At 36.5% G+C, this 21,864-nt stretch overlaps 3 protein-coding genes and 1 pseudogene across 4 annotated transcripts; 2 read left to right on the top strand and 2 right to left on the bottom strand.

Annotated features, from left to right (window-relative positions):
* LOC104724116 (aspartic proteinase PCS1-like) lies at positions 881 to 2,483 on the top strand. Its single transcript, XM_010442566.2, has one exon. The coding sequence runs from the start codon at positions 929 to 931 to the stop codon at positions 2,246 to 2,248; it is 1,320 nt and encodes a 439-aa protein (XP_010440868.1). The 5' UTR covers positions 881 to 928; the 3' UTR covers positions 2,249 to 2,483.
* Positions 10,267 to 11,240, bottom strand: LOC104724117. Its single transcript, XM_010442567.2, has one exon. The coding sequence runs from the start codon at positions 11,128 to 11,130 to the stop codon at positions 10,450 to 10,452; it is 681 nt and encodes a 226-aa protein (XP_010440869.1). The 5' UTR covers positions 11,131 to 11,240; the 3' UTR covers positions 10,267 to 10,449.
* On the top strand, positions 17,884 to 18,798 carry LOC104728251 (annotated as a pseudogene).
* LOC104724119 (putative pentatricopeptide repeat-containing protein At5g37570) lies at positions 19,097 to 21,700 on the bottom strand. 2 transcript variants are annotated; one of them, XM_019232288.1, is made up of 2 exons: positions 20,768 to 21,700; positions 19,097 to 20,282 (listed from the first exon to the last, which is right to left on the bottom strand). In XM_019232288.1, exons 1-2 carry the CDS (start codon positions 21,516 to 21,518, stop codon positions 19,381 to 19,383), a joined length of 1,653 nt encoding a protein of 550 aa, XP_019087833.1. In that variant the 5' UTR covers positions 21,519 to 21,700; the 3' UTR covers positions 19,097 to 19,380. The 2 variants fall into 2 exon arrangements, with proteins under 2 accessions (XP_019087833.1, XP_010440872.1); XM_010442570.2 differs by having other exon boundaries at positions 19,097 to 19,832; positions 20,318 to 21,700.

Consider the following 21,864-nt stretch of genomic DNA (forward strand, 5'->3'; position numbering starts at 1 on the left):
AGGAGGAAGGACAATCAAACCTACCCAGAAACTCCAAGATCAATGGATTACGGTCAGAGGACGAGGCAAGCGTGGTCGTGGTGGCCGTGGTGGTCGAAGATGATCGATCCAGAAAATAGCTAGAGGATTAACTTTCCAGTTCCCACTAATTCTATCTTTCTCCTTTTAGAATATGCTTCATTGTATAATCTCCCATTGCTTTACTTTCAAAAATTATATGATCTACAAATCATATTCTTGTATTACTTTTTATGCATTTTAATTGAAAATCTTTTAACAAAAAAAAACAATTATTCAACATTTTTATATTCTCCTTGGACTTTATTGTTTATATATTTTATATTCTAATTTCTAACATAGTTTTTGTTATTTGATTCTCTAAAACAATTTCAACCGCACCATTTGTTCTAAATACCATAAATGAATTCAATTGAGCGGATAAAAACATTGTAGCATCAATCAAACCATTAACTTTTATTAATCTAGACTTACTAGTGTACTAGGAAGATTTTAGTTTAATATCATAAAAAATGCATTAGATAATCCCATATTTTCATATATAATAGGTCGTTGAGTTCAAATTTAATACACTTAGGTCGTTAATCTAGCCAAAACTCTTAATTGACATCTAAACGAAAATTAACAAAAAAAATGTAGTTATACTTCCTAGCCTTATCCATGCATTACCAACCGACACAAAGACTATCTTAAAACCATATATTATACATACAAAAACAACCAAATAATATAATCACACGAAGCCTGTAACCACTTTTATTTAGTTGCACCATCTCTCTCCCTCAATTTCTCTATCTCTTACAACTTTGTTTAATATTCGTACGCGTGTGTTGTGTATATATAAATACACTCTCCCATAATCTATCTCTCTCCTCACTCACTCTCACTCTCTCACACAAAAAAAGAAAAAATGTCTCACATTTCAAAACCTCTCTTCTTTACCTTAACTCTCTTCATCTTCTTCCTCTGCAACTCAGTTTATCTCACATGGTCATCATCTCTCTCTCTTCACTTCCCTCTCACATCTCTCCGTCTCACCCCAACCACAACAAACTCCTCTTCCTTCAAAACCGCTCTCCTCTCTCGGCGGAACCCATCTCGGTCGTCGTCGTCTCCACCGTACACTTTCCGATCAAACGTCAAATACTCGATGGCTCTAGTCCTCTCTCTCCCCATAGGAACACCATCTCAGTCTCAAGAACTGGTTCTTGACACGGGAAGCCAACTCTCATGGATCCAGTGCCATCCCAAGAAGATCAAGAAACCACCAACGACGTCGTTTGATCCTTCTTTGTCTTCATCGTTCTCCGACTTGCCTTGCTCTCATCCTCTTTGTAAACCAAGAATTCCCGATTTTACCCTTCCCACTTCTTGCGACTCGAACCGTCTCTGTCACTATTCTTACTTCTACGCTGATGGAACCTTTGCTGAGGGTAACCTCGTCAAAGAAAAATTCACTTTCTCAAATTCTCAAATTACCCCTCCTTTAATCCTTGGTTGCGCTAAAGAGTCTACAGACGAAAAGGGTATTTTGGGAATGAATCTTGGTCGTCTCTCTTTTATCTCGCAAGCAAAGATATCTAAATTCTCTTATTGTATCCCAATCCGGTCGGACCGTCCCGGTTTAGGCTCAACCGGTTCGTTTTACCTCGGAAATAACCCGAATTCTCGTGGTTTCAAATACGTCTCTCTTTTGACTTTTCCTCAAAGTCAACGCATGCCGAATCTAGACCCTCTAGCTTACACAGTACCTTTGCTTGGGATCAGAATCGGACAAAAGAGACTCAACATACCAGCTTCTGCTTTTAGACCCGACGCTGGCGGGTCGGGTCAAACCATGGTGGATTCGGGTTCAGAATTCACTCACTTAGTCGACGTGGCGTATGATAAGGTCAAAGAAGAGATAGTGAGGCATGTGGGATCAAGATTAAAGAAAGGTTACGTGTACGGTTCAACAGCTGACATGTGTTTCGATGAGAACATCGGACGGTTGATAGGAGATCTCGTGTTTGAGTTTGGGAGAGGTGTTGAGATTCTCGTTGAGAAACAGAGGCTTTTGGTTAACGTTGGAGGTGGTGTACACTGTCTTGGGATCGGACGGTCAAGCATGCTTGGTGCAGCTAGTAACATAATCGGGAACGTTCATCAGCAAAATCTATGGGTTGAGTTTGATGTTACCAATAGGAGAGTTGGTTTCAGTAAAGCCGACTGTAGCAGATTATCACCTTGAGAACGTGTGTGTGATTATAATCATCGTTGGATGATGTTTAATCGGACGGTGTATATTATTTTATATCAGTTTTTAAAAAAACTGGGGTTTGTGACTTTGTGGGTCTGTCTTTAGAACTAGAAGGACATCTGTCTGAAGCAAAACCTCTCATCTTTATTAGGCTCATGGAATATGTATCAATATGTATATATGTACTATAATAATTAAAAGAGTTGATATGTGTTAATTACTACCAGTTATATATTTTATGGTCAATAATAACTCAATATAATTTGTTATTACCCAAAATTTCCAGCTTTTATGTTAATCCAAAAGTACATTGTTTAACTATTTCTTTAAAGAAATCGATCCCAAAAAAAGGTGCAAATAATATAATTCTATTTTTTTTCAATTAAAGATTCTAGTTTAAAATTAAAAACGAAACCACGTTAATATGGAAACAACCAGCGTCTTGTATAAGACACCATTCCCCTGACCTGACCTAAATTGCAACGCGCATCTGACCTGACCGTCTGTCGTCTGATTACCTCAAAAGTCAAAACTATGGAGTTCGATTTTTCTACCTACGACGTACGTAATTAACCATCTTCTCAAAATGGTGATGAACATATTCTCCAAATGATTCTCTTTTATTTATAAGATTTTATCTTTCAAATCTTATAATTTTCCAAATGATTCCATAATTTTTTAATGAATATTTCCTTACAGTTTCATTATTATTTACTCATTTTCGAACTTCTTTTTAATATTTTATTATTGTTAGTATTTTTTTGTAGTTGTAGTAGAAAAAACATTTATCACTAATATCGTTAGAATTCAATTTTTTTTTATATATACAAAGGCAACCATAAGTTTTAGGATGTATCTAGTATATATTTGGACAGATTCTGTTGATTTATTACTGATAATCTCCATGGTTGTTCCTCAATAACCCTTTGGTTTTTATCCATCACTAGCAGAAGCTCTTTTACATATATATAGTGAGCGGCCGCCATGCAAATGTTTTCATGACAAGCATGCGTAAGCATGACAAGCTCTTTTACATATATATGTATTCACACTGACACTATTGCTTTTAGATTTTCTTACCGAATATATGAACTTTCAAAATGGAAAGACAAAGAAGAATGTCATTGCTTGAGTCGTCGTCTAATATAATGTCAGTGTTTCCTAATATCTAAAAAGACAAACCGAAAAATTGATATAAAACAAATAGATACTCAACATAAAATGATAGAAAGTGGTCGTATTTATTAGAAGTTAAAGGGGATAGATAGATACAAGTGATGGATTTAGGGAACGATGCAATGGCTGAGCCAACAAAAACACATGATGCTAATGAAAGACAATGACACATGATGATGAAATCGAGCAGAGAACACTAGTAATCAATTACCACTGAGATACGGCAAGTCGGCAACGTCATCTTTTATGTCATATAAACAAAACAAAAATCTAAAATAATCTGCCTTAGGTTTCTTTCTTTTCCTTTCCCATGAATCAACCCGTTTTTGATAGAGATAACATTAATTAGCTATGTACTTGACATAACATTAACTACCTACAGTATGTACTTTTTTACATTAATTCATTCAGAGATGTATAATTAAATTGGCAAGAGTACTCTCTTACAAGATACATTCAATTTAAACAAATCATTCACAAAGATATATGTGAGATTATTTAGTTGTTAATGAATCTAAATATGTTTTAAATAATGCTAAGAATATAGGGGAAGTGTCTCAGACCATCTTTACTCGAGAAACCGGTGAACATTTCTCAAAAAATTAAAAATATATATTTTTATTATACATGTTTATTTTTCATTTATTTTTTAATAGATGTACCAATGAATAAGCGACACGTCTCTATTTAATTTTGAGAAACGTTTGTTTCAGTCCTCCACCAAACAACGATTCCTCCTGATTTCTCTTCTCTCTCTTATTTTTATTATTTTTTATTTAAAGCAATTGCATGAGCAACCCTCGGTATGATGCCCTCATGAATCGTAATTCACATACATCAACGGACAAAAACTAAACTCCCAAAAATTATAAAAGAATAGTTTTTGATTGGTAAACCTGTATCACATTTAAACGAGAATAAATCACTTTTATAATCAATTATGTAAGGAGTATTAAAATAATATATATTTTTTTTTCATTTTGTGTTGTTATTTTTCTATCGCTACATTTTACCCCTTTCACTTATTTATGTTTGGCTTATTTTTAAAAAATCTATACCGCTTTGTATTAGCGATCAGATCTAATATACGGGTAAAACGTATGGTAGATCACAAACTTTGTGATTATTCTCAACAAAAAAAATTTCATATATAAGATACCATTTTATTGAGTTCGTCCTAGGAAGTTCTCTCCCAGACACGAATATCGAGGCGCATTAACATCAAAACTTTTTGACGCTGGTGGGGCTCCGGCTCGCCGGCGTCGGGAAACCTCGTCCTCTGCTCTCATATGTAGCTCTCTTAATCTTTTTAGGTCGATTTCTCATTCTTTTTTTCCCTCTTTTTTCTCCCTTTTGCAACTTCCCCAGACCTTCTCGAATTCCCTAGATATAGACGAAGGCTTGTGCATCATTAATTACAGAAGGAGGTGGAGCGCGGCGTGCTCCCATCTCCGGTAACTTGATTTAGCCTCTCTGTCGGCGGTTCAAAAGTCCCTTTGTGTATCTTCTTCTCGATCCGGAATGTATGTCGACTCTGTAGAGCCCCCTCCTTTATCGTCACTTGAGCTCTCCGAGGCAGAGATGGCGGCGATGGTTATCAACAGCTTCTTCAGAAATACGATTGTTCTCTGATGTTGGACTCCCGCCTCAAACCTTTGCCACCCTCTGAACTTGGCGGAACCAGTTATGCTTCCACCGGAGATACGAAACTTCTCGTCACTCTCCGTTAAGCCGCCGTACGAATCAACCTCCCGAGCCATCTACAAAAACCCTTGGTTCGCTGTGGATGAGCTCTAATTCTGTTCTCGGCTTGCCAGCATCTCAAGGTTTCCTGCCCAAACTGCAAAACCCAGGTTTTTCCTATCTTTACTTATGTTCTCCTATAGACATTGCCTAGTTCCATTGGTTGAGCTCGTTGTCCGAAGACTGCAACTGAGAGTCCAATTGGTTAGCTTTTCTTGGATTTACTTTGTCTATGATAGAAACTTGGAATCTGCTCACCTTGTGCCATTGTTTGTTGGTTTTAAGTACTGGAATTATCAAGGCTTTTTCAACCCTATCCCATTTAGCGTTTCCAGCTCTCAGTAAAAACCCTCAATCCGCACCATGTTTGTGCTACCCTCAACCCAAAAAATCATGCTTGCTCTGCTTTTACCATTGACAAACCGGCTACATGTTTTGTGTGGATTTCTTAATCTCTTTGGCAAAGGGCGCCTTATGAGAGAGAACCCACCTATAATGTTACGGTTTGTCATACATATTTGGTTTTCTCTAATTTTTACTACCCTTGAATGGTCTGATCAATGTGACGGTGTGCAGCTCTTTGGTCTATTGCCCTGGACTCTACTGCACTCATCCGACGAAGCAACACAACCATCTTTCAGCATCATCTCTACCAGCTGAAGCCTGCTTTGGATACCAATAGCCCATCAGACCAACCCTGGTCTACATGGACTTCTTAATCTCTTTGGCAAGCACCATATGAGAGAGATCCCTCCTACTATAGCCCATCGAATCTATGCCAATGCATTGCTAGTGCTAATGCTTCTCGCTCTGGTGAGACTCTTGGTTATGATTCTCCTTTTAACGTCAAAGTGTCTTATGACAATGACTAACCTTTCTTCCGATGAGTCCCTCATGGAAGTTCGATCAAGCAACCGTGATCTCACATGTTGCAGGCGGCTTCCAAACACTTGTATCAAAGCTCTCATGGACCATTGTTTGATGTTTTATCATTACTTTTTGTTTTTGGCTTTGGGGAAAACCTCTCTATGTAATCTCTTTGTAATCCTTTTAAACCTTGAGGCTTTGACTTCTTATCTATGTATTTTTGGTTCTCAAAGCAATGAATCCAGCTNTAGATCACAAACTTTGTGATTATTCTCAACAAACAAATTTTCATATATAAGATACCATTTTTGCAAATGTTCAAATGTACAAGTCTCTCAAATTCTCATCACATAAGATATAAAACTCGAGTCATAGCCTATATTCAATTTAAAGCAATGAAATTAATTTCGTTTTGTACCAACAACCTTCAACAACTAGCATATATTCAAGAGAAATATCTTAAGATAACACTATATTCAACCCAACTTGCCGTTAGTAACCCCTCCTCATCAAAACCAAATCATAACGTTATATATATACAGTGAATTCGAGTTAAAGCACTTGAAAAAACTTATGATACTGTTTCGAAAATTTTGAAATTTCGTATTTGAGAAAAGAAGAAGACCAAGCAGAATTTGAATGGAAAAGGGTGGAAGATGGGGACCCCCAAAGATGAGCTTGATAGATTTCGGTGAGTAGCCGACAGCTTAGTTCCAAGTCTTTCGCCGAACTCAACTCACTTTGGTTTTGTTCTTATTCTCCTTTATTCCTGACAATGACCTTATTCATATTTTATATGATTCTTAGTTTTCTTGGTTTATTCATTTCATCATTTGCATTTTTGTTGATTCATGACTAATTATCATGAAATATATATAATTATTACAGTAGTTGCCAGTATCATCATTATCGTGTAAGCACTCAAAGGTGACCATGTAATTCTTATGTGTCCTTCTCACATCCATGGAAAATCACATGTTGGCTATTATTATTAAACTTATTATTAGGTCTCAACTGTTATATTGTAACCCCGTTAAGGCATAAACTAAAGCCCCACTCTCTAATTACTTTGTAAATCATCATATATATCTCAAGTGTTTTGCAACCGCACCAAATCTAACTAGTAAAATGACCAAACTAGGGCTTGAAGTTTTTACTCTACCAATTTTCTAGATACACCACACTAATTTGATTTTTGGTTAATGCAATTGACTACACATATAAAACTCCAAGAATCTTGTGACCAGTTTGTTAATCCGCAAAATTCGAGTAATATGTCAATTAATTGTACAACTGATGACAAATTTGTATTACATCTATTGTTTCAGTCCATCGTTCGTATAATATCATAAGAGCTGGTCATTCGTTCTAAACTACTTACTATATATTGCTTAGTGTGAGAGAGGGTTCCGTTTGAATACGAGTGTTAGAAATGGAGAACTAACTCTGAGGGTCTCATCGTCAAAAAAAAAAACAAAACTACTACACAAGCGTAAGGTTTCAAGGAAACGGAAAGAAGCTATATAAATAATACGTCACAAACTCTTATCATTGTTACTCTTGCACAACACATAAAAATTATAGTCAATATTCAACAACTTATTTTACCCGTGGACAAGAAAAAATAAGGTTGTGAATGGAGAGATGGAATAATGACGGTTGGTGTGCTTGCACCGGAAGACTGCACATGTGTTACCATTAGACAAAATAAGTAACATAAAACGAAAGAGTAGAAATAGTATTACTTTTACTTTCTCATTTAAATGATGCATAGATAGCTGAATGACTCTACGTCTTTTGGGACTGCCGCCACACATAGAGCTATCACTTATTAGGGACCATCTTCGATATATATACATAAAGATATGTGTAATTAGACTCTACTGGTGCATGCATATATAGAAACAGCTGTTACGTTAAATAGTCAAAAGCAGGGAACTGTACTCATGCTATTTCACATTTTAAAGTTTATTATAATAAGCACTAAACTCCAAGTAAAGTGGATAAAATCATGGGTCAAAGTGCCAGTTGTACTAATCCAGTAATCTATAAAAGCTTCATTAAATTCTTAGCTTTTGGTGAAGCTAGAGATCCACAACCTAATATATATATTATACTATATAAATTGGATTTAGAGTTGCCAGTATCTACGCCCATTTCTTCAAGAAAGGTTGAATCATCACAATTTATCAATAAAACAATACCTTTAGGCCTCTGTTTGAGCTTTGAGCTATTGTTTTATTTTCAAAGCAATTTCTTCGAGAAATTTTTTTTTTCTTTTTTATTCTTATATTAAAAAATGGTGTAATCAGTAGTGGTGGCAAGCAATGTAGAAAACAAAACATGTGAATGTTGAAGAGAAATTAGAAAACTGAAAATGATATATTTAATTTTTTATTTAATACTATTTACAATTTGAATGAAAACACATTATGAAATATAAATAATTGACCAAAAGTCGATAGTTCAATCGGTAGAAACTTTAAGCAAATCTTGGAAATCGTCAGTTTGAATTATAATTAGGAGGAAATCATATAAAATGTATTGTTTTCTGTTTGGAAAGATGTATGAATGGCTGAATGTGTATAAATTTATTCAATCTGAATTTTGTTTTGTAGTGAAATCATGAGCGGCCCTGAGAAGAGTCGGATGAAAATTTGCCTTAGCCCCAAAATTTAGGTTAATACAATAAAATTCTCCCAAATTGTTACAAAATTATATACCATCTAAAAGTGTAATAGTTTATAGCCCTACATATCGTTTAATTTGATCGGTTTTGAGTGAATGTGTTTTGTTATCTCCATATAAAGCATAAACACGAAAGATACGAAAAGTAGATAGATATAGGAATGAAATACAATATATTAACCATACATTCAAGTTTACAGATATCTTTTGAGTGGTGGTATATTTTTCTTTTTAATGATCACCTATGCCAATTTGATAATGACAATAAGTCGGTAAAACGCATGAAGAACATTAACGAATACAATTTCTTTCAAGATAAAATCCTATGTGGAAAATTGACCACACTCTCATTTCCACTCACATTCAATTGGCGAAAACCTTGACCAAAGCACTACCAAAGCACTCGATCGATATGTATTCTTTCACGAACTCGACAATACATGCATGCACTAATATGAAGGTGGATGGGTGGATATTGACAAATATGGCCAACTCATCATTTACATGCACATACAAATTCAACAAACTCAAATCAGTTAAGTTCATTTGAAAACGTTTATTTGTGAAAGAAAAAAAAAACTTATGCAAGATAGTATATCATATCTATGCTATGTTACCATGAGCGTCGACGCGTCGTGGACTCGTGGTCTATTTTATTATGATCTTTTTTGTCTTCTATGACAAAAATCACTATCCTTTGTTCCAAAATTAAACGACACTCTCTAGACATTATACATTTGTTCCAATTCCAAAAAAGTGTTGGGCTCGTTCACTCTCCGCATAAAATTGCATCTATAGTTAGTTTTTGGTCTAGCTTTTTGATAAGAAGATAAAAGATAAACAATTTACTATTTCACATCTTCACTCTCTTTCACTTGTTAGACTTATTATTGTCGGAGACTAATGGTTTGTGGAAATCTGAATATATTTTTACAAGAAGAGATTGGATATGTGTTTAACGGATATATGCACTTGAGTTATTTGTTGGGGCAAAATATTAGAGGAATCTTTCGCCTCGTCACTCGAAGATGAAAGTTTAAATATGGGGTAAGAAGAATATTTTCTCATGAAAAATAAACTGTCAGATTTCTGAAATACATTGTGTAGAGTTAGTCGCAGTAGTGCAGTTTTTTTCAGATTGACTTCCTTTTTGAAATATTTTTTTGATGAATTTGGTTTGCAGTTTGCTTTTTTTTTTTTCTATCTTTCAAGTATTTTCCGTTTTCTGAATCTGCTTGTTGATTGTAAGTTGGAAACAGAAAATTTGGGCCTAAAACCAACTAATGGCCCACTGGGTTTCCTAATCTTTATTTTGGTCACTTTGTGTATGTAGGATTGTAGGTCACTCAGTTCTATCTTCCTTAATTTGTATTCTCTTCTTTGAACCAAGACTTCTCTTCTGTTTGACAAAAAAAAAAGACTTGTCTTCTAGTTCTATGTCTCATATATATTTTTTCTTCTAATCGATTATTTTGTAGAAATTAAGCACAGGATGAGATTCCAACAAAAAAAAAAAAAAAAAAGGAGAAATTAAGTTGAACAATATTTCAAAAGATTATAAGTATTGCATAACTACATTTCCACATTTCGTTAGAATGAGCAAGAAATTTTATACACAAACTTGTTAAAATCCTTAAATGTTATAGAAAAGAAGTCCTTTTAGCATTAATAATGTCCAAACACATAGTTTAGTTCCTCAATAACTAGAGACTATAGAGTTAGCTACCGATGGTTCGCGTATTGACACTCGTCCTCCGTGCAACCTTTTCTGTTCTTGGGACAGCCCGATAAGCACTAAGATCCACATCATTACTTCTGCCACAAACCGTCCTCGGAGCCATCAGATTCATTCCTTTCCACAAATTTCGAATGCTCACTTTATTTACCAACCCATTCTCCTTCTTACTATCATATTCAAACTTCTTCTCCAATATAACATGATCATGCCGGAGACCATTACCCCGATTGGTAGGTAAAGAACCCTCATCGATCCTCTTAGAGATACTCTTGATCTCATAAGGGTCAAGAAGACTAGAGAACTTGGTTTCTTGATCTCCACGCGATAAATGATTAGTGTGTGGTTTAGAAACCCTTTTCTCGGAGAGGATCTTGTTCTTGTTGGCCTCGAGCTTGTACCGTGAAGGTCGAGGTGATCTTGTGGCTCTTGTAGTGAGATCGAACTCTGTCATCATCGGTTTGCCTTCGTGTCTTTGGTACCAAGCCCACGCAGCAGCTTTCACCGTCGCCAGCTCATCATCTCCTCCTCCTCCTCCACCTCCCCCTCCGGTGAAGAGTGTATGTGACCATCTCTTCTTTCTCCTGTTGCTACTGCTTCTGGTGATGTTTTTCTTTTCGAACATAATTGGTGTTGAAATGTAGTAGTTGGCGAACGGAAGCATAGCTCTTTGGTTATATTTTCTTTTTGGGTTTGTGGAATTTGGATGGGACACGTTAATAGGGGTTGAAGGGAACGGCTAAGAAAAAAACAACATGAATTATTCATAAATAAATAATAAATACGCGTATGTGAAAATGATTGATAAAAATGAGAAAAGAGTAGTATAGTAGAGTAGTTGTTGCTCTTGCTTTTGGGTCCATTAGTGGATACACAATTATTCCGTAGGTAAAGTGTTTGTAATTTTCTAGTTGGACTCACATTCTCCATTTCCTATATTCCTTTTTGTATTGGCATATATATTTTTTTTCCAAAGAAATAATTAATATATATATATATATATATATGTACGTACCTACTACCTTGTTGTGTTGAAGAGGAATTAGAATCGAAAATTTTGATTCGAACAAGACAAAGATTGATATCACAATCAAAACACGTTCAGTAGTCATCCCTCGAGAATCTTGAGAAATTTTGGAAGCTGCACTGGAAGAAAAGCATTGTTGTATGGAACATGCGAGGCTTTGGAACAAGAAAGAGAATCTGAAAAATCCGATTCCAAAACTGAATCAAAACCAAACCGAACATCAGTTACTAGTCTTTTTCACCCGATCAATTTTTTTGAACTTTTCTTTTTAAAAATTTTTAAAATTCTGAGTGCTTTTGTTTCTCTTTTGTTTGTTTCTCTTTTGTTGTTTGTTATATTCTTAAAAAAAACTACGTAAGTGATTGGTAAGGAATTTAAATTTAGAGTTTTACTATACAAAATTTTTGTAAAAAAAAAACAACTTTATTAATGATTTGTGACTGAAAGCTTGGATAAAACCAAAATATGAAGAGAATTTTTATTATAAATTTCTGGATCGAGTGGAGGAGTCGAGTTGCAGAAAAAGAGAGTCAAAAATTCTCAATTCAAATTTGAATAGTATGGACGCTCCACCCTTGTCTCCTTGTCCCCTTAACCTCTTTATATGGAGGTAAACTCGATCTTATGCTTACAATGACATGCATGAGAGAGGTTTATATAGGATGATACTACAGATGGAACCTAGGTCACACGTCATTACACACACATCCTCACTAGGGAACAAAGAGTATCAAATCTGTTATAGACAGGGATTTGTTAAGCTATAAGTCTTGTACGTTGATGAGATGGTAGCGCACGATTTGACTGAGAAGACTCTTTGTTACCGTTGCAGAGCAGAGGCGTGGTGACACTTGTGGGCTTTGTAGTGTGACTTCGGCCCAAATTGCTTGAGCCTTGAGAGATCCAAATGCAGAAAGAAGACCCTTCGTTTGAACTGTTGTGTCTTGGTTAATACACCGTACCCCCTCAAACTTGGTGTAGGAGGTAAGACAACTCCAAGTTTGTAGCATAGATCAAAGAACGGCTCATGAGGAAGATTCTTTGTGAAGATGTCAGTCAGTTGATAGTCATCAGGAACATGTTTGACTACCAACTCATCTAAAGCCACTTTTTCTCTGACAAAATGAATATCCACATCAAAAGACTTGGAGCGATTGTGCATCGCAGGATTTGCAGTCAGATAAACTGCAAAAAGATTATCACAATATAACTCTGGCGTTGCAAGTTGAGGCACATTAGTTTCTCGAAGAAGTAAAGAAATCCACTTTAGTTCATAAGCAGCAATAGATAGAGTCCTGTATTCTGCTTCCTTAGAGGATCTTGATAAATAGGATGGTGTTTAGCATACCAACTGATGATGTTTGAACCAAGAAAAGTACAGAAACCGCCAACAAACCTCCTCATTTCTTTGCAATTAGCCCATACGACAATAAATATCACTATATGCTCGAAGTGTAGAATCAGTATTGGAGTAAATGTTGAACCCTATACTAATTGTACCTTTTAGATAGCGTATGACTCTCTTACGTTGATAAAAATCAGCCATGGAAGGTGAATGCATCTTTTGACATACAAGATTCACATAAAATTGAATGTTTGGTCTTGTCAATGTGAGATACTGCAGTTTGCCAGCCAAACTTCAAAAATAAGTCGGATCAGAAAAGGGAATTTGTTTCCCATGGACCTTGTCTAGTTGTAGGGGTAGAGGAGTTGGCATAGGTGCACAGTCTGCCATCCCTGCTAAGACCAGTAGATCAATTGCATACTTCTCCTGATTAAGAAACAACCTCGGCCCTTTGAATGAGAATGAGCATGTAACCCCAAGAAGTATTGAAGACCACCCAAATCCTTCATCCAAAACTCCTTGTTGAGATTGTCAAACAACTTTTGAACAAGCTTGGTATTGTTACATGTCTGAAGCATATCATCAACATATAGAAAAAGAAACATCTTGTCTTCACCTTTATGATATGTGACCAAGGAAGCATCATCATAGATGCAGGTGAAACCATAGTCAATGAGAAAAGTGCTGAACTTATTAAACCAAGCTCTAGGAGCCTGTTTTAAACCATAGATTGCCTTGTTGAGTTTGCATATGTAGTCAGGCTTGTCTTTATCTTCAAAGCCTGGAGGTTGATGCATGTAAACTGTTTCTTTCAAGTCTCCATGTAGAAAGGCATTTTTAACATCAAGTTGCTTTATAGCCCATTTTTGAACTATTGCAGTGTGTAATATAGAGCGTACTGTTACTGTGCATATTACTGGACTATAAGTCTCCATGTAGTCAACACCTTCCTCTTGTTCATAGCCCTTTGTTACCAATCGCGCTTTTAGTCTATCAAGAGATCCATCAGCTTTCAATTTTGTCTTCAACACCCATTTGCAGCCAAGAGGATTTGGACATTCTTTTGGTGGAGCCAAATCCCACGTATGAGTCTCATGAAAGGATCCTACCTCATCCCCCATGGCATTAGTCAAACCCGGATCTTTGAGAGCTGTTTTCACAATTTTTGGTTCTGGATAACTGTTCTTGATTGTAAACAAAGCATATTTAGGATTTGGCTTGACAACACCCGCTTTTTCTCTTGTAACCATAGGATGAACTGGATATGTGTTTGAACTACTTGGTGCAGGGTCTACAGACGTAGAAACAACAGTTGCAGGTTCAGCAGTTGTAGGCTCTTCGACCACGACTTCGTTGAAACTGTCGGAATGAGATGAAGAAGAACTTGGTGAAACATTGTGAGTACTTGTATGTGATGGAGAAGAGAATTTGTTGCCTATAGGAACATAATCTAAGTCTGACGTTCACTCAGTACTTATTTCTCCAACAAAATTACAAGGCTCATGATTCTCCAAACAAATAGTAACTGTAGGTCGACAATCATATACTTTCGGAGCAAAGCTTACCTGCCAGGCTCAGAGCAGAGGTGTATCAAAGAAGATAACTTATGTTTACAAACATCTGCAAAAGGAAGCTTAGACTCATCAAACAAGACATGTCTGTTGATGAAGACCTTCCTTGTAGGTGGGTGATAACACCGATAACCTTTATATTCTTTATTGTAGCCAATGTAAACACATAGAAGAGACTTAGGATCAAACTTATTAAGTGAATAGGGTCTTAGGTAAGGATATCATGCATAACCGAAAACATGAAGAGAAGTGTACACTGGAGGTTTGCCCATAAGCATTTCATAAAGACTCTTGTGCTCAGGCAAGACAGAAGAAGGAAGTAGATTCCCAAGAAAATTTGATGTAAAGAATGCTTCTAACCACAAATTATGTGGAAGTTTGCCTTGAAACAACATTGACAGTCCAAATTTTTTAATGTGCTTGTGCTTCCTCTCTACAATTCCGTTTTGCTACAGAGTGTAAAGACAAAAAACTAATTGTTGAATACCATTGTTAAGTAAGTGAGCAGTGAACTGGTTACTCATGAATTCACCCTCTCCATCACACTGAAACATAGCTGTCCTCTATTGAAATTGGTTCTCAACCATCTTTTAAAAATGCAAAAACACAGAAAAGTAGTCTGACTTGAGATGCAAAGGATAGAACCAAGTAAATTTCGAATAATTATCAATGAAGATTACATAATATCGAAATCCTTGTGTAGAAACCACTGGAGACGGTTCCCATAAGTCACATTGGATATGTTCTAATGGTCTACTTGAAAAAAAAACAGAGGAAGCAAAGGGAAGTTTGCAAATCTTTCCCATTTGACAAGCATCACATAACGAAGAACTCAACTTATTAATAACTATGGCCTTATTCCTTGAAATCTGCTGGATAATATCTTGATGAGGATGACCTAGCCTCATGTGCCACACCTCATCACTTGTAGCTTGTTGCCTTGAAGAGTAACACGCCATGAACTGCAAATTCTCTAACAGATATAGATCATTATGTCTGCGTCCTTTGGTGAAGAGTCGTTTTGTCCATTTGTCCTTAACAATTACACCATCAGAATAAAACTCAATAGCATAAGGATAATTAGAGGTGAGTTTGGAAACAGATAACATCAACTTTGTAATACCAGGACAAACTAAAACATCATATAAAGGTAAGTTACCTTGAAGACTTGGCAAAACAGAGGATCCAATGTGAGTGATCGGCAAGAAGGCTCCATTACCGACAACAACAGGGTCCTCTCCACTATATGGTTGAACTATGTGCAACTAAGTAGTGGAGTTTGTAATATGCGTTGTTGCAGTAGAGTCAGGAAACCATTCATGGTCAGGACGAGTGTTGGGACCAGAGACATGCATTTCAGTAAAGGTCTGGTTTAAGTCTTCACTCTGGTAAGCAAGATGAAAACGTTTGTAGCATTTGACATCAGAGTGCCCATACTTGTTACAGATTTCAGAGGTAGGACAAGTGTCTGAACTTAAAGTAGAGCCAGTGGATATTTGTTGACGGAAACCTCTACCTCTGGTTGAGTAATTGCCACGACCTCGAGAACCACCTGACCGACCACGACCATGGCCACGATTTGAGTAATTTGTATCAGTGGCGAAAGCCAAATGGCCACTTCTGAATCTTATCATCAAAATTTGTCAGCTTGACCAAAAGATCATCATAAGACAGAGGAAAAGTATCCATTTGACTCTCGATAATAGTGACAATAGACTCATATTCTTGACCTAGCCCATGTAAAACACCAAAGGTCTTCTCATTCTCAGGCACAAAGTAACCAATAGAGTGAAACTGATCACATCTGCTTAACCATGGTAAGATACTCAACCAAAGTTTTCTCTTCATTTTCTATAGAGTATAACCGACGCTGAAGATCACTTTTCCTAGAAGCAAAGATGTGATTATACTTCTTAGCCAGAGAAAACCATACCTCAATCTCAACACAATGAGAAAAACAAAGAGCAGAAGAATCAGAGTTATCATCCATTGGCAATTGGGCTCTGATACCATGAAAGCTTGGATAAAACCAAAATACAAAGAGAAAATTTATTGAATATTTATACTTAAAGATTACAGTGACATGAGAGAGATTTATATAGGATGATACTAAATATGAAACCTAAGTCACACGTCATTACACACACCTTGTCGCTGGGGAAGAAAGAGTATATATTATGTTATAGACAAGGATTTGTTAAGCTATAAGTCTCATACGTTGATGAGCTAGTACCATACAGTTTGACTGAGAAAACTCTTTGTTACCGTTCCAGAGCAGAGGCGTGGTGACACTTGTGGGCTTTGTAGTGTGATTGTGGTCCAAATTGCTTGAAGCCTTGAGAGATCCAAAAGTAGAAGAAAGACCCTTTGGTTAATAGTGACTTGATATTTATAAATTCTTATTTTGTTGAATATAGAAATTATAGGATGACATAAAAAAAAAGAGAAGTTAAATAGTTCAACTTTTAAGATTTTGATAAATAGAAGGTCCTAAAAGTCAGATTTGGTTAAAAAACTGTCAAAAGTATACATTTATGAATATAAATAAAGTCGTCACATTTTAATCTTGAGAACCAATCAACTTTGGATGAATTAAAAAAAAAAAGACTATTGCACTAGTCAATGAGACTTTATTATTTTGACAACTTTTTTAATATGCGTAAAGCCTTTTCTAGTCCCATATATATAGAGTCGAACTTTCTTAAGAAAATTCGAGGACTAAACAATCATGGAAAAACATGATTTAACATTTATTTTAAAAAAACGGCAGGTAGATTATGCGTTAACCGAAGATATCCCAAGCTTCAATGGTGAGGGAGGTTCTAAGGTTCTCCGATCCGCCTTTACGACAACAAAATTTAAGGATAATACAATTTACATATTGTATTTCAAAGGTTTGGTGAGTGATAAAATAGTGATGGATAAAGAAATAAGTGTAAATGTTTGAATTGAGATCACAATATGCGACGAGGCAGATAACTTGTTGTATGAAATAAATGAATCATTTTTTGGCGATATGATTAATCGCGAAGAAGTGGAGATTATCGTAGTGATTATTGGATTAAATAAAGCAATTCGTTTGGGTATAGAAATATACAAATTACGATGACTATGAAATTTACCAAATTGTAATTTTTTTTTTCAACAAATTGTAAGTTTATCTTTATTCTATTAATTAATTATTTAGTTAGTTTTATTTATAAAAAAAAAGTAGTGCTACTTTGACTTAGATAAAGAAAATGTTCTATCCTGCAAATTAATTTTATCGTATTTGAAATCTCATCGGATGTTTATTTAAATATACCAATTTTTCTTCACTATTTCTTTTTGTTGCCATTATTTTTAGGGACTCTTATTTTTATTGTTAGTAACTGCATTTGGAAACGGAATAGCTCTCTCGCTTTAGATGTTTAATTAACTAATAGTTGGGCTGTCTCTGAATTTTTACTGCAGATAAATGGTAGAGTCAGAGAGATGCCTAACCAGAAGATTGTCCATCTAGTGGACCAAGTCCAACGCCTTAAGAGGAAAAATGACTTGTACTGAACTTGTTTTGGCTACCCCAAATGGTTTTAAATTTGCCTTTAGTCTTGCAATGGATGCAATGGTTTCTCAAAGCACGAGTAGTAGCGTTGATGTGAAGGCAACACCACAGAAGGAAGTTTGTACCATTTGTTTTGAAGAAACCGAAGCTGAGGGCATGTTCTTTAATGACAAGTGCCTTCACCGCCATTGCTTTTCGTACGTGAAACAGTATGTGGAAGTGAGGCTGTTTAGTGGAACATTGCCCATATGCCTTGAGTATGGATGCAAGTCTGAGCTCACTGTTGAAAGTTGTAGCAAGGTTTTGACACCAATGCTGGTTGAGATGTGGAAACAGAAGATGGAAGAGGACTTAATCCCTGTTGCAGAGAAAATCTATTGCCCATATCCAACCTGCTCAATGTTGATGTCCAAAACCAAGCTTTCCAGTGAAACCGACCAGTCGTCCAATGCCCGGTCATGTATCAATTGCTATGGACTCTTCTGCATTGAATGCAGAGTACCATGGCATTCTGACTTGTCCTGTGATGAGTACAAGAACTTGAACCGTGAACTTAATGACATGAAGCTTGTGTCTTTGGCAAACGACAATATGTGGCGTCAATGTGACCACTGTGGGCACTTGATTGGACGTGATGAGGGTTGCAGCCGCATGACTTGCATGTAATTATTGAACCTGATTAAGTTACTTTTTTTATATATGAATTGTTCTATTTCAACTATGTCTTTGTGCGTACATTGTGTAGATGTGGACATGTGTTTTGCTACAAATGTGGGATCGAATGGAGCCAACAAGAATGTCCTTCCGGTTGCCTGCTTTTTGAAGAGGATGATGATGATGATGATGATAATTCTGATTCTGATTTAGTTGATGATGATTTTGATTCTGATTTTGATGATGATGGATGATTCTGATGGTGGCGACAATAACCATGATGATGCACAACATTTAGCTCCGAAGTGGGTCTAGATTGGTACAAGTACAGACTTTTGTGGATCAACAAGTCCAAATTATGATGTCCAGAAAAGATTTGAAATATGTCAAATGAGCAGCAAGATAAGAGCAAATGAACTAAGCAACCCTTTTATGGTTTTTATTTTTTTTGTAATGTCTTTTTAATTTTTATAGAATTTGAAGGTAATTTACATATATTTTGATCTTTATAAAGCCAGTTTATATAACATAGTAATCATTGTATATCATAACCACAAAAGATATTTACATGCTTAACCACATGAAGACAATATTCAGTTTTACTCCTTCCATTTTCATTTGAAATGGGCGGTTAAGCCAGAGAAATAACACAATGGTAAAACTGTTATCCAAGCAATGATGTTTCAGGCTGGTTCTGTTTTGGTGTTTTTTGCCTGAGCGTCTTGTTAGGTTAAAGCAAAGTCTTCCATCGACAGGGTTAGATGACAGAGTGCTTATCGACGTATCCAACTTCGGCCACATATCTTGTTAATGCCACTCTCCTTCATTTTGTCCCTAAGATGAGCAACATCCGCCCACCGGTCTAAAGCTGCATATATATTTGATAGAAGCACGTAATTACCGCCACTTTTTGGTTCAAGCTGAAAGAGTTGCCTTGCAACTACCTCTGCTATCTCAGTATTCCCATGTAGACTACAACCACCCAAAAGCGAACCCCAAGCACTAGCATGAGCTTCAAAAGGCATGGATTTGATAAGCTCATAAGCCTCTTTAAGCTTTCCTGTCCGGCTAAGAAGATTCACAATGCAGGAATAATGATCAGGAGAGGCCGTAATAGAATACTCCTTTTGCATTAACTCAAAATACCTTAACCCCTCCTCAACAAGCCTGGCTTGACCACAAACTTTCAATATTACAGTGAATGCAACATTATCAGGAACGATACCTTCATCAACCATTTTCTCAAACAGTCGAACAGCTTCATATCCACACGCGTGAATAGCCATCCCTTCCATCATTGAACAGTATGAAACAAGATCCCGCTGAGGCATCTCTTCAAACAACTTAGCTGCTCTGTCCATGTGACCACACTTGGCATTCATGTCTATCAAAGCAGGTATAACATAATGACTAGAAAACTTTTTCATGCTCTGGTGCAGATATGTATCAACCTGTTCACACAATTCAAAGCAACCCATCTGAGAACAAGCTGACATCAAACCCACCATTATAAACTCATCAGGTTTGACATTCTTAGCACACATTTGGTCAAACACCTTAAAGGCTTCATTCGGCTGACCGTTCTGTGCATAACCCGATATCAAAGCTGACCATGCCCTAACATCAACATCACTCGCTTTCTCAAACAAATCTCGAGCAGAAACCATATCACCACCTTTCGCATATCCATCAATCATACAAGTAAAANACCTTCATCAACCATTTTCTCAAACAGTCGAACAGCTTCATATCCACACGCGTGAATAGCCATCCCTTCCATCATTGAACAGTATGAAACAAGATCCCGCTGAGGCATCTCTTCAAACAACTTAGCTGCTCTGTCCATGTGACCACACTTGGCATTCATGTCTATCAAAGCAGGTATAACATAATGACTAGAAAACTTTTTCATGCTCTGGTGCAGATATGTATCAACCTGTTCACACAATTCAAAGCAACCCATCTGAGAACAAGCTGACATCAAACCCACCATTATAAACTCATCAGGTTTGACATTCTTAGCACACATTTGGTCAAACACCTTAAAGGCTTCATTCGGCTGACCGTTCTGTGCATAACCCGATATCAAAGCTGACCATGCCCTAACATCAACATCACTCGCTTTCTCAAACAAATCTCGAGCAGAAACCATATCACCACCTTTCGCATATCCATCAATCATACAAGTAAAAGAAATAATGTCTCTCTTAGGCATTTCATCAAACAGTTTCCTAGCATTAACCAAATCTCCGGATTTAACCAAACCATCAACCAAAGCATTCCAAGATCCAAGATTACGCTCAGGCATAAGATCAAACATCCTCTTGGCTCCCTCTAACTCCCCAGATTTCACATACGCTACAATCAAAGCTGTCCAAGAAAACGCATTCCTCTCAGGCATTTCGACAAACACCTTACGTGCACTACCCAAATCCTTACATTTACCATAAAAATCAACGAAACTTGTGGCCACAACAACATCTTTATCAAACCCAATCCTCAGAACCAACCCATGAACCGTTGAACCAACACGAACCTGCCCATTGCAAGAACAAACCTTCATGACCAATGGAAAAGTATACTTATCAGGTCGAGCAAAACCTGTTCTCATCATACACACAAGAAGCGAAACAGTCTCGAAGAAGAGAAACTTATCCGAGTACCCTTGAACGAAATGGTTCCAGAGATAAGGACAAGGATGAGAAACACGGTTAAAAACAGAGGAAGAGTAAGAGAGAGATGAAGAAGACGATGAGATCAAGATCGAGATGAGGTTCTGGTCTTGTTCAAGACCTTTGCGGATGATTCGGGCATGGATTTGATTAAGATGAATCTCAGATTTGCAGAGCTTCAAGAGGGTTTCGAGTGAAGGCAAAGAAGAAGAGAGAGATGATGATGATCTCTTGATCATTCGTCTCGCATGTATCACGCGTGTGTATAAATGTATCTTCTTGTCATAACAAAAAGTTCTTTGATGGGTTCTTTTGAAGTTACCGCAGATTCAGACAAGAATCGCTCATTGCAGAACTAGTTCAGTTGAAAGATAATGTAAAGATGAATCCTTGAGGAAGAGGGGTTTTAGGCCTTTAGGGTTTAATCAATCAGCCGCTTCAGGTTTTATGGAAACAAAAAATATTTATAAATTCAATTTTAAATCCATTTCTCGGTTGAAATTATTGGTTTACGAGGTTTATGAAATGTAGAAAACAAAATACAGTACTACCACCATTTGGATTGGTTTAATTTAGATTTTTCAT

Source organism: Camelina sativa, chromosome 11, assembly GCF_000633955.1.
Source record: "Camelina sativa cultivar DH55 chromosome 11, Cs, whole genome shotgun sequence".
Taxonomy (NCBI): Eukaryota; Viridiplantae; Streptophyta; class Magnoliopsida; order Brassicales; family Brassicaceae; genus Camelina; species Camelina sativa.

Coding starts and splice junctions, on each gene's coding strand:
- LOC104724116 (XM_010442566.2), top strand. CDS start 929: ATGTCTCACATTTCAAAACCTCTCTTCTTTACCTTAACTCTCTTCATC.
- LOC104724117 (XM_010442567.2), bottom strand. CDS start 11,130: ATGCTTCCGTTCGCCAACTACTACATTTCAACACCAATTATGTTCGAA.
- LOC104724119 (XM_019232288.1), bottom strand. CDS start 21,518: ATGATCAAGAGATCATCATCATCTCTCTCTTCTTCTTTGCCTTCACTC. Junction 20,283..20,767: donor GATTGATGGATATGCGAAAG/GTGGTGATATGG, acceptor GATATGCGAAAG/GTGGTGATATGGTTTCTGCT.